The following is a 12,531-nucleotide window of genomic DNA, read 5'->3' on the forward strand; positions in this document are numbered from 1 at the left end:
ATTAAGGATGTCATAAAAAAGAAAAAAAATTTCTTCAGAAATGAAAGGTATTCATTACCAGAATGAAAGAGATCATCAGAGTGCCCATCATAAGGATGAAAAAAGACCTACTGCAAGTCCCATCATTGTGAAATTTCACAAACCTAGGGAGTAAAAAAGAAAATTAAAAGCCTTCACAAAGAAATTAGATACAAAAGAATCTAATTGGAAGCTGGAAGAAAACAAAAACATACCTTCAGATTTCTGAGAAAATACATTTTCTTTTTAGAAATAAGTCAAGGGCCAGCGCTGTGGCATAGTAGGTTAAAGCCCTGGCCTGCAGCACCAGCATCCCATATGGGCACCAGTTCGAATCCCAGCTGCTTCACTTCTTATCCAGCTCTCTGCTATGGTCTGGGAAAGCAGTAGAAGATGGATCCAAGTCCTTGGGTCCCTGCACCCGTGTGGGAGACCCAGAAGAAGCTCCCACCTCCTGGCTTTGTTCTGTCCCAGCCACGGCTGATGTGGCCATTTGTGGGGTGAACCAGTGGATGGAAAAATCTGTCTCTCCTTTTTTTTCTGTAATTCTTTCAAGTAAATAAATAGTTTTTAAAAATTATTTATTTCTTTGTTTATTACTTATTATTTGAAAGGCAGAGAAAGAAGCAGGTACCTGCTGGTTCACTTCCCTTCACTTCCCAGATGCTTGCCACAACTGGGGTTTGGCCAGGCTGAAGTCAGAATCCAGGAACTCAGTCTAGGTCTCCCACATGGGTGGCAGGGATTCAACTACTTGAGCCATTACCTGCTGCCTCCCAGGTTGTACATTAGCAGGAAGCTGGAATGGAGAGCAGAAGTTACTCCATTATGGGATGTGGGTGTCCCAAGCAGTATCTTAACTGCTAGGCCAAATGCCTGTCCCAAGAAAACTATTTTCTTTTTTTTTTAATACTTTTATTTTTATTTATTTGAAAGAGTTACACAGAGAAAGGAGAGGCAAATAAAGAGAGAGAGAGTGAGAGTGAGAGAGAGGTCTTCCATCCATTGGTTCACTCCCCAGATGGCCGCAACAGCCGGAGCTGTGCCGATCCGAAGCCAGGAGCTTCTTCTGGGTCTCTCATGGATGCAGGGGCCCAAGGACTTGGGCCATCTTCTACTGCTATCCCAGGCCATACCAGAGAGCTGTATTGGAAGAGGAGCAGACAGGACTCGAACCGGTGCCCATATGGGATGCCGGCATTTCAGGCCAGGGCATTAACCCACTGTGCCACAGCACTGGCCCCAGTGCTTCTATTCTTTGTCATAATTCCTTGAGCAATATGGTATAGCAACTATTTACATAGTATTTACACTGTATTTGGTATTACGGGCAATCTAGAGATGATTTAAAATATAAGGGAGGATATGTGTAGGTTATATGCAAATACTGTGCCATCTCATTTAAGTGACATGATTATCCTCAGATTTTGGTATCTGAGAAGGCTCCTGGAAGAACCAATCCCCCGTAGACACCAAGGGACAATTGTACTGGAAAAAGAAGGGTCAGGAATGGGAAGTATGTAGTTTTGGAAAGCAAAATTCTGAGCTGTCTTAATGGGAAAGCAGAATACACAACCAAAAATGAACATACACATTTTCTTTCTTTTTTTCTTTGTTTCTTTCTGTCTTTCTTTTTTTGACAGGCAGAGTGGACAGTGAGAGAGAGAGACAGAGAGAAAGGTCTTCCTTTACTGTTGGTTCACCCTCCAATGGCTGCTGTGGCTGGCGCATCGTGCTGATCCGAAGCCAGGAGCCAGGTGCTTCTCCTGGTCTCCCATGCGGGTGCAGGGCCCAAGGACTTGGGCCATCCTCCACTGCCTTCCCGGGCCATAGCAGAGAGCTGGTCTGGAAGAGGGGCAACCGGGACAGAATCTGGTGCCCCAACTGGGACTAGAACCCGGTGTGCCGGCGCCGCAGGGTGGAGGATTAGCCTGTTAAGCCACGGCGCTGGCCCAGAACATACACATTTTCTTTAGAGGTAGAAAGGCAAATTCCAAAATAAACAATTAAAAGAATTGAAAATGATTGTCTCTAGAGAGAGCAGATGAGAAGACTGAGGCAGAGGACTCTTGTTTTTCTTTAAGAGACTTTTAACACTATTCTTTACATGTAAAATTACTCTGAAAAAGAATAAAAAAGATAAATATTTGTTACATTAGATTTAGGGAAAGCAAGTATAAAAGATTTGGGGAAAATCATAAAATAAATTTAAAAATCAGATTGGTTTGCAAATTTGTAATTAAACTGATATTGTAGATGATGCATTGAGAGACAAGAGGTTATGACCCTCATTCATGGACACGATTTCCAAGAAAAGGAAGTTCTTTGACACTATACCAAAAAAAAAAAAAAAAAAAAAAAAAAAAAAAAAAAAAAAAAGTAAGTGAACCCACATTTAAACATACTAAATGAAAACAAAGTATGTATGTATTTTTTCTTGATTCTCCCAACTTACATTTTAACCTTTGAAAAATTTAACTGCCCAACTGTTTGTCAGTGATGAGAGATTCTATTGTACTTATACTCAACTTTTATCAAATAGTACTTAGTAATTGATTCAAATCTGCTAGCTTGGTTGGGATATGTTTATACCAAGTGTATGTAGTGGTGGTTAGAAGTTTTTGGATCAGGTGAGTCACAGCCTAGGGTCAGACGGGCCACATTTAGTTCAAGATGCCTCCTTGAAGGATGAGATCAATGGTAATTGGTTGCCAAGCTAAATGGTTATTTCACTACATTCTTTTTTTTTTTCTTTAAGATTTTATTTATTTATTTGTGAGGTTACAGACCAAGAGAGGCAGAGACAGAAAGGTCTTCCATCCACTGGTTCACTCCCCAAATGGTGCAATGGCAAGAGCTGGGCTGATTCGAAGCCAGGAGCCAGGAGCTTCTTCCTGGTCTCCCACTTGGGCCATCTTCCATTGCTTTCCCAGGCCATACCAAAGAGCTGGGTCGGAAGAAGAGAAGCCAGGACTAGAACCGGCGCCCATATGGGATGCTGGCTCTGCAGGCAGAGACTTAGTCCACTGTGCCACAGTGCCAGCTATTTCACTAAATTCTTATCCCAGAAGTAAAACTCCTGAATTTTCTTTGGAGGAATAAGGATATATGCAGATGAACTCCTAGCACTGAGTCTTCACCAATAACTCCAGTAAAGTTTAAGCACAGAAAATGAATCGAATTATTGCTTTGGTTTCTGCTATAGAGTTGGATCACAAGATGATTCTCTGATGTATATGAGAGAATGAGAGATCAGAAAAAAACTCATCCAATTATTCTTTCCCTTCCAGTAGCTTGCAGAATGCTATCCAAAAGTTGTTAAGCTGCATAGGGGCTATGTGGGGAGCCTGCAAGGTTTTGACTTTATATTGGAGGTCCCAACGCAACAAGTTTGACCATTAGTGAGGCAAAGTTACCATTCAGCTACAGTGAATGGTGGACTCTTGGTAATCTTGAGACCACTTGTTAGGGAACAGCAAATAGCTACAGGAAAGTCCATCTGAGAATTGAACTCTGGATTTTGGGGTTAATAGATTTTTCCTAGGAATGCTAATCATCAATCATTTGTACAGTGGCCTGTTCACAGGAAAAGACTTGTGTAATTTAACTCTATAAGAAACAAAGTATTTAAGACCACAGGTGGAGATGTTAAGACAATTTGGGAAGCCGGCGCTGGGGCATAGCAGGTTAAGCCACTGCCTGCAGTGCTGGCATCCCATATGGGTGCTGGTTTGAGACCCAGCTGCTCCATTTCCAATCCAGCTCTCTGCTATGGCCTGGGAAAGCAGCAGAAGATGGCCCAAGTCCTTGGGCCCCTGTATACACGTGGGAGACCCAGAAGAAGCTCCTGGCTCCTGGCTTCGGATCAGCACAGCTCTGGCCATTGCGGCCATTTGGGGAGCGAACCAGCGGATAGAAGACCTCTCTGTCTCTCTGTCTCTCTCTCTCTGCCTCTCCTTCTCTCTGTGTGTAACTCTTTGCAGTAAATAAATAAATCTTAAAAAAAGGGGGGGAGGGGAGAATTGTAGTTCCTTACAGGAATGTTAAGAGGGTTAAATTGGCCGGCGCCGCGGCTCACTAGGCTAATCCTCCGCCTTGCGGCCCTGGCACACCGGGTTCTAGTCCCGGTCGGGGCGCCGGATTCTGTCCCGGCTGCCCCTCTTCCAGGCCAGCTCTCTGCTGTGGCCCGGGAAGGCAGTGGAGGATGGCCCAAGTGCTTGGGCCCTGCACCCCATGGGAGACCAGGAGAAGCACCTGGCTCCTGCCATCGGATCAGCGTGGTGCGCCCGCCGCCTCGCGCCGGCCGTGGCGGTCATTGGAGGGTGAACCAATGGCAAAAGGAAGACCTTTCTCTCTCTCTCTCTCTCACTATCCACTCTGCCTGTCAAAAAATAATAATAATAAAAAAATAAATAAAGAAGGTTAAATTAAGCATGTAGAATGCCTAATACAATGCCTGGCACACTGCACGTAATGATAAATAGTTGACTAAGTGCTTGAGGCAACAAAAGTATAAATAAAGAAGGTTAAATTAAGCATGTAGAATGCCTAATACAATGCCTGGCACACTGCACGTAATGATAAATAGTTGACTAAGTGCTTGAGGCAACAAAAGTATGGATTAATTAGAAATTATCCTCTGTCTCAAGAAGGTATGAAGCTGGGAGTGGTGGGAAGAGAGTCTCAACCTGGGTCTTCTGTGTGGGTTGCAAGAGACCTAAGTACTTGACTGGTCACTGCTGCTTCCCTGGTGTGCATTAGCAGGAAGCTGGATCGGAAGCAGAGGAGCCAAGATTTGAACCCAGACACTCCAGGATGTGATGTGTATGGGACTTAACCACCATACTAAATACCTATTCCCAAGGCTTCCATTTTTTATAAAGTGAATCTTCCTCTGCTATATTGACTTTGTGCTTTTATACTTTAGCAGTCACTTCTTCCCCACTTCAGTACAATTTGCTTCAGTTTCCACCTATCTTTAAGTTCTTTCACTTTTCCTAGATTTATCGTCATATCTTCTGCAAAGCACCCCCCCACTACTTCCTGCTTTATAGTCATTCAAAATCATTGATTCATTCATTTACCCAACAAATAATTGATAAACTTCTATTATGGGGGAAGGCTAGGCATTGTGAATTTTTTTAAAGATTTATTTATTTGAAAGAGACAGAGAGAGAGAAGGAGAGGCAGAGAGAGAGAGAGAGAGAGAGAGAGTCTTCCATCCACTGGTTCACTCCCTAGGTGGCTACAATGGCCAGAGTTGTGCCGATCTGAAGCCAGGAGCCAGGAGCTTCTTGTGGGTCTCCCATGCAGGTGTAGGGGCCCAAGGACTTGAGCCATCTTCTGCTGCTTTCCCAGGCCATAGCAGAGAGCTGGATCAAGAGTGGAGCAGCCGGGACTCAAACCAGCGCCCATATGGGATGCCGGCACTGCAGGCAGCAGCTTTACCTGATATGCCACAGTGTCAGCCCAGGCATTATGAATTTATTACGAATCTAATATTTACTCACTGAATACTAAAAATTCTATGTTTAACAACTGTACCCAAGTACTTGGAAGTGATTCACTTACTATACACTCTCTCTCGGGTCTCTGTTTCTTATCTGTGCTACATCACTTTCGTGTTTATTAGGTGAACCCTAATCACTCTTTAACACTCACTTCTGGAAGCACTTCCTGTAAGGGAACTTTCTGAAGGATCTCCCCATTCTTATCCCAAATCCAATAGTATTATGTACTTCATCCTTTGTAGTTCCATAACATTCCATATTTAACTTAGTCATATGCTATATTGCAATTATTTTGTTTGCATATTCATCTTCCTCCTCATATAGTCAGCTGCCTTTTAACATAGACCTTATTCTATCTCCAGTCACCAGCATAAAGCCTGGCACATAGCTGATGCTAAATAAATGTTGGCTGATGAGCAAATCAATGAATAAGAATATATTTATTTGGCTGAACAAATTGTGACCTTAATAAGGATATTAAGGGACTAGAGATGTGGCATAGCAGGTTAAGCCATCACATATGATACTGGCATCCCATCTGGGTGCCAGTTTCTCCTGGTAACTCCATTTCCAATCCAGCTCCCTGCTAATATACCTGAGAAAGCAGTGGAAGATCATCCAAGTACTTTGGGCCCATGCAACCACATGGGAGACCTGGATTAAGCTCATGGTTCAGTCTGGCCTAGCCCTGAATGATGTGGCCATTTGGGGAGTGAGCCAGTGTATGAAAGATCTGTCTGTCTCTCTCTGTAACTCTGACTTCCATGTAGATAAATAAATCTTTTAAAAAAATGATAGAGGCTGGCGTTGTGTAGCAGGTAAAGCCAGCTCAGTGATACTTTCATCCCATATGGGTGCTGGTTCGTGTCCCAGCTGCTCCACTTCTGATCTAGCTCCCTGCTAATGCTCCTGGGAAAGCAGGGGACAATGGCCCACATCCTTGGGCCCCTGCATCCATGTGGGAGACCCAGATGAAGCTACTGGCTCCTGGCTTTTGCCTGGCTCAGCCCTGGCCATTGTGGCCATTTGGAGAGTGAACCAGAGGATGGAAGATCAATCAATCTCTTTATCTCTCCCTCTCTCTGGAACTCAATGACTTTCAAAATAATAAATAAAATCTAAAAAAAAAAAGAATATTAAATAACAGGAAAGTGAAGCTGAATGGATTCTGTGGTTATACCATATTGGGCTTGGATGATACATCTCTAACCCAAGGTGGGAAAAGAAATGGTTAGGGAGTGGCAAGGAAATGGTTCTCCCAGACCTCTGTGCGATATTCCCCTTACTTGTCTCTTCAGTTGTGTCCCTCTTTTTGTTCCGAAAGGCATTTTGATATCCCATTAGGTATAAGTTGAAGAAGGCCATCTCAGCTCCTCCCTGTGGTCTTCTAGAATGTCTCCACTGGAGCACTGGGGAGTCTGTGTTTGGTAAGCATGGCAACGTCACAAAGAATTTCCATGACTGACACTCCCTTTGTCCAATGAGGCAAAGGGTTTTTGGGTTCACAGTGGAGCTGGAATGAGGGAGAGCTGTACAATTTCAAAACAATGAAGGAATTGTCAGTACAGTTTTTTCTTGACTCAGTTTTTTTTCCCCCAGATTTATTTACTTATTTGAAAGTCAGAGTTGCAGAGGGTGAGGGAGAGATCTTCCATCCACTGGTTCACTCCCCTGAATGCCTCAACAGCTAGACCTGGCTGAAGTCAGGAGCCCGGAACTCCATCCTGATCTGGCATGTTGGTGCAGGGCCCAAGCACTCGGGCCAACTTCCACTGCTTTGTCAGGTACATTAGCAGAGAGCTAGATCGGAAGCGGAACAGCCAGGACTGGAAACTGCACTCATATGAGATGCCAGCATTACAGGAGGTGGCTTAGCCTGCTTGCCACAACAGTCTTATATTGTTTCAGAAGGCAGTAAAGAGAGCATTGATATGGGTGCAAATCTTAGTTTTGTCATATTTTAGGTTTGAGTTTGAATAGATTAACTAAGCTTATGTTTCTAATTTAAAAGAAATGTCAAATTATGACAAAATCTATCTCATAATTTTAAGAATGAAATTAGCTAATACATGCACATTTCCTTATCATACTGTTTAGCACCTAACAGAACCTTAAGAGACAATATTTTGATTTGCGTATGAGGGTGGGCCTTTGGTCTAGCAGTTAAGATGCCAGGTGGAATGCCCACATCTCACACCGGAGTGCTTGGGTTTGACACCTGGCTCTGTTACAGGCCTCCAGCTTCCTGCTAATGCAGACTCTAGGAGGCAGCAGTGATAGCTCAAGTGGTGAGGTTACCAACACCTACCTGGATGATGTGGACTGAGGTCCCAGTCAAGGGTTGTTGCAGGTATGGGAGGAGTAAACCAGTTGTTGGGAGCTTTCTCTGTGTCAAATACACAAAGATTTAAAACAATTTAGCAGCCAGCATTGTGGTGCAATGGGTTGAGCCACTGCTTGTGACTCCAGCATCCCACACTGGAGCATTGGTTTGAGTTCCAGAGCCTTCATTTCCAATCCAGCTCCCTGCTAATGTGCCTGGGGAGGCAGTGGAAGATGGCCCAGCTTTTGGGCCCCTGCTACCTGCTGGCCCCACGTCTTTGCTTTCGTAAAGTCCGTTTTCTCTTTACTTTTCAGTTTGGGAAGCTTCCAGAACCTATTTTCTTTCTCTCTTTATTTTTTTTAAGATAGATTTATTTATTTATTTATTTATTTTACTTATTTGAAAGACAGAGTCACATAGAGAGGTAGAAACAGAGAGAGAGAGGTCTTTCATCCGCTGGTTCACTCCCCAGATGGCCTCAATGGCCAGCGCTCTACTGAGCCGAAGCCAGGATCCAGGAGCTTCTTCTGGGTCTGCCACATGGGTGCAGGGGCCCAAGGACCTGGGCTGTTGTCCGCTGCTTTCCCAGGCACATTTAGCAGGGAGCTGGATTGGAAGTGGAGCAGGCAGGACTATCCAGTGCCCATTTGGGATGCCGGCGCTGAGGGCAGGGCCTTAACCCACTGTGCCACAGTGCCAGCCCCAGGACCTATTTTTTTTTTTTTTAATTTATTTGACAGGCAGAGTTATACACAGTGAGAGAGAGACAGAGAGAAAGGTCTTCCTTCTGTTGGTTCACCCCCAAAATGGCTGCTACAGGCGGAATTGTGCCGATCCGAAGCCAGGAGCCAGGTGTTTCTTCCTGGTCTCCCATGCAGGTGCAGGGGCCCAAGCACTTGGGCCATCCTCCACTGCCTTCCCGGGCTACAGCAGAGAGCTGGAGTGGAAGAGGAGAAGCCGGGACTAGAACCGGCGCCCATATGGAATGCCGGAGCCGCAGGTGGAGGATTAACCAAGTGAGCCCCGGTGCCGGCCCCAGGACCTATTTTCAAACTTTTTCAAACTCACTGATTCTTTCTTTGTCATATCATCTACTGATGAGCTTATCAGTGGCATTCTTTATTGATGTTACAGTGTTTTTTTCTTTGAGCACTTCCTTTGAATCTTTTTTTTTAAGATTTATTATTTATTTGAAAGGCAGAGAGAGGCAGAGGCAGAGAGAGACAGAAAGGTCTTCCATCTGTTGGTTTACTCCTCAGATGGCTGCAATGGCTGGAGCTGCACTGATCTGAAGCCAGAAGCCAGGAGCTTCTTTTGGGTCTCCCACATGGCTGCAGGGCCCAAGGACTTGGTCCGTCTTCTACTGTTTTCCCAGGCCATAGCAGAGAGGCCATAGGGAAGCCGGCACTGCAGGCCGCGACTTTAACCCGCTGGGCCACAGCGCTGGCCCCGTCACTTTTTTTGTAAGGCTTTATTTTTAATTTGAAAGAGTGATAGAGCTAGAGACAGAGGGAAAGATCTTCCATCTTGCTGGTTTACTTCCCAAATGGCTGTGAAGGCCCCAGACAAAGCCAGGAGCACGGAACTCCATCCGGGTATCCCACATGGTAACAGATCCCAAGTAGGTGGCCCATCTTCTGCTTCCCAGGCACATTAGCAAGGAGCTGGGTTGGAAGCGGAGCAGCCAGGACTCAAACTGACACTCCAACATAGGATGCCTGTGTTGCAAACAACAGCTTAACCCACTGTGCCACAAGGTGGGCCCCCTATCACTTTCTTAAATTGAGACAATCAACAAAAGAATTAAGTCAGGCTTACTTTGTAAACTTTGTCAACTTCTGTGGGGTAAATTCTGCCCCTATGGCTGATTTCAGGCTACCTGTATGATGTCACTGATCATTAAATCGAGACGAGATGCACACACCATCACATAGTATTTCCTCCTGACAGATGCAAGAACAGATGGGTAATGTAAGCAGAGAGATAAAAACATAAAGAATAAAAGACACTGTAGGACTGGCATTGTGGTATAGTGCGTAAAGCCACTGCCTGCATTGCCGGCATCCCCTATGGGCACCAGTTTGTGTCCCAGCTGCTCTACTTCTGATCCAGCTCCCTGCTAATGGCCTGGGAAAAGCAGCAGAAGATGCCCCAAGTGTTTGGGCTTCTTCCATCCACGTGGGAAACCCAGATGAAGCTCCTGGCTGCTGGCTTTGGCCTGGCTCAATGCTGGCCATTGTGGCCATCTAGGGAGTGAACCAGCAGATGAAAGATGTCTCCCTCTCTCACTGTTTCTCCCTCTCTATAACTCTTATAAATAAATAAATAAATCTTTAAAACAAAACACTGTAACATAAGTAAATGCCACTGGTGGGCTCATCAGTAGACGGTATGACAAGGAAAGAATCAGCTTGAAAACACGTCCTAGAAACTTCCCAAACTGAAAAGCAAACAGAAAAAAAGATTTTTTTTTTTGACAGGCAGAGTGGACAGTGAGAGAGACAGACAGAGAGAAAGGTCTTCCTTTGCCGTTGGTTCACCCCCCCAACGGCTGCTACGGCCGGCGCACCACGCTGATCCGAAGGCAGGAGCCAGGTGCTTCTCCTGGTCTCCCATGCGGGTGCAGGGCCCAAGCACTTGGGCCATCCTCCACTGCACTCCCAGGCCACAGTAGAGAGCTGGCCTGGAAGAGGGGCAACCGGGACAGAATCCGGTGCCCCGACCGGGACTAGAACCCGGGGTGCCGGCGCTGCTAGGTGGAGGATTAGCCTGTTGAGCCATGGCGCCGGCCAGAAAAAAGATTTTTAAAAAATCCAGATACACTAGCAGTAGACCCATAAGCATAGATAACAGTGAAATAAGGTAAAATAATTAGGAAGAGATGAACTTATTTAACTTTTTATTTCAAATAACTTTAAATTTGAAAAAAAAATTGCAAAATTATATAAAGTTCTCATATACCCCACATCCAGAGTCCCCTATTATTAACATATTACTCATAATCGGTGAACCATGCCGACTTCCTCTGCTTTTTCTCCAGACTCCCTCTTATCCATCTTACCCCTCTCAGCCTCTAAAAATCAAATTTTGTGTCCAGAATTGAGGCTGTTTTTTTAGCTCCCACATATGAGGAAGAACATGAGGTATTTGTCTTTTTGTGTCTGACTTAATTCACTTAACATGATATCTTCTAGTTCTATCCATATTGCTGCCAATAACAGTTTATCTTTTATGACTGAATAGTATTCTATAAGGTGAGTTTTTAGTATTTACTACTTTTACTTTTTTTTTTTTTTAAAGATTTACGTTTATTGGAAAAGCAGAGCAAGAGAGAGAGGAAGAGACAGACCTTCCATCCACTTGTTGATTCTCTAAGTGACTGCAGCAGCCAAATTTGGGCCAGCTCAAGTAAGGAGCCAGGAATTCCATAATGGTCTCCTACATGAGTGGCAAGGGCCCAAGTATCTGGGCCATCCTCTGCTCCCTTCTCAGGCATGTTAGTAGGAAGCTGGATGGAACTAGAGAAGCTGGGACTAGAACTAGCCTCCAGTAGAGAATACTGGTGTCACAAATAGTAGCTTAACACGTTGTATCACAATACTGGCCCCCTAATGGGAAAAGTAGACAACTAGCAGGAATATATGGGTGATATAAGCAGAGATGAAATCTCTGAGAATCAAAGGAGGTGCGATGCTGTGGCGTAGAGGGTAAAGCTGCTGCCTGAGTGGTCATATGAGAACTGGTTCAAGTCCCGGCTGCTCCATTTCTGATGCAGCTCTTTGCTATGGCCTGGGAAAGCAGTAGAAGATGGCCCAAGTCCTTGGACCCCTGCACCTGCATGGGAGACCCACGAAGAAGCTCCTGGCTCCTGATTGGCGCAGGTCTGGCTGTTGCGGCCAACTGGGGAGTGAACCAGCAGATGGAAGATCTCTCTTTCTCTCTCTGCCTCTCCTTCTCTGTGACTTTCAAGTAAAATAAATAAATCTTTAAAATCTTTTTAAAAAGTGTATCAGGAGGGGTGGGCATGCAGCCTGGCAGTTAAAACACTGGTTAAGAGGTATATATCCCATATTGGAGTACTTGGGTTCAATACCCTGCTCTCCTGACTCCAGCTTCCTGCTGATGCAGACTGGGAGAGGCAGCAGTGATGGTTCAAGTGACTGGGTTCCTGCACCCACATGGGAGACTTGGACTGTGTTCCTGGCTCCTGTTTTCAGAACCCCAGCTATTAATAAGTATTTGGGGAGTGAACCAGCAGATGGGAGGTCTCGGTTTCTGCTGGTAAAGCTGCCACCTGAGATGCCAGCATCCCATATGGGTGCCAGTTTGTGTCATGTTGCTCTACTTCCGATCCAGCTCCCTGCTAAAGGCCTGGTCAAAGCAGCAAAGATGCCCAAGTGCTTGGGTCCTGCCACCCATGTGGGAGACCTAGTTGAAGCTCCTGGACTTGGCCTGGCCCAGCTTCAGCCACTGCAGGGACACTGCAGCCATCTGAGGAGTGAACCAGTGGATGAAAGATTTATCTCTCCCTGCACTTTCTCTTTGTAACTGTTTCAAATAAGTAAGTAAATTAAAAAAAAAAAATCCACTGTACTCTATTGTCAAATATAACCACAGTTAATTCAGGAATCTAACAAAACTTGGTGTGTGCATTTGGCCCAGTGGTTAAAATGCCTGTGT

The 12,531-nt window shown here is 45.0% G+C and overlaps 1 protein-coding gene across 1 annotated transcript in view; it reads right to left on the minus strand.

Annotated features, from left to right (window-relative positions):
* SPMIP11 (sperm microtubule inner protein 11) overlaps positions 1-12,531 on the minus strand; it is a 46,569-nt gene that overhangs the window by 29,673 nt on the left and 4,365 nt on the right. The window contains exon 2 of the mRNA XM_062202237.1: positions 6,815-7,057. Coding sequence (XP_062058221.1) covers positions 6,815-6,893 — 79 coding nt within the window. The 5' untranslated portion in view covers positions 6,894-7,057. The remainder of the gene's footprint in view (positions 1-6,814; positions 7,058-12,531) is intronic.

This window comes from Lepus europaeus, chromosome 10 (genome assembly GCF_033115175.1).
Source record: "Lepus europaeus isolate LE1 chromosome 10, mLepTim1.pri, whole genome shotgun sequence".
NCBI lineage: Eukaryota > Metazoa > Chordata > Mammalia > Lagomorpha > Leporidae > Lepus > Lepus europaeus.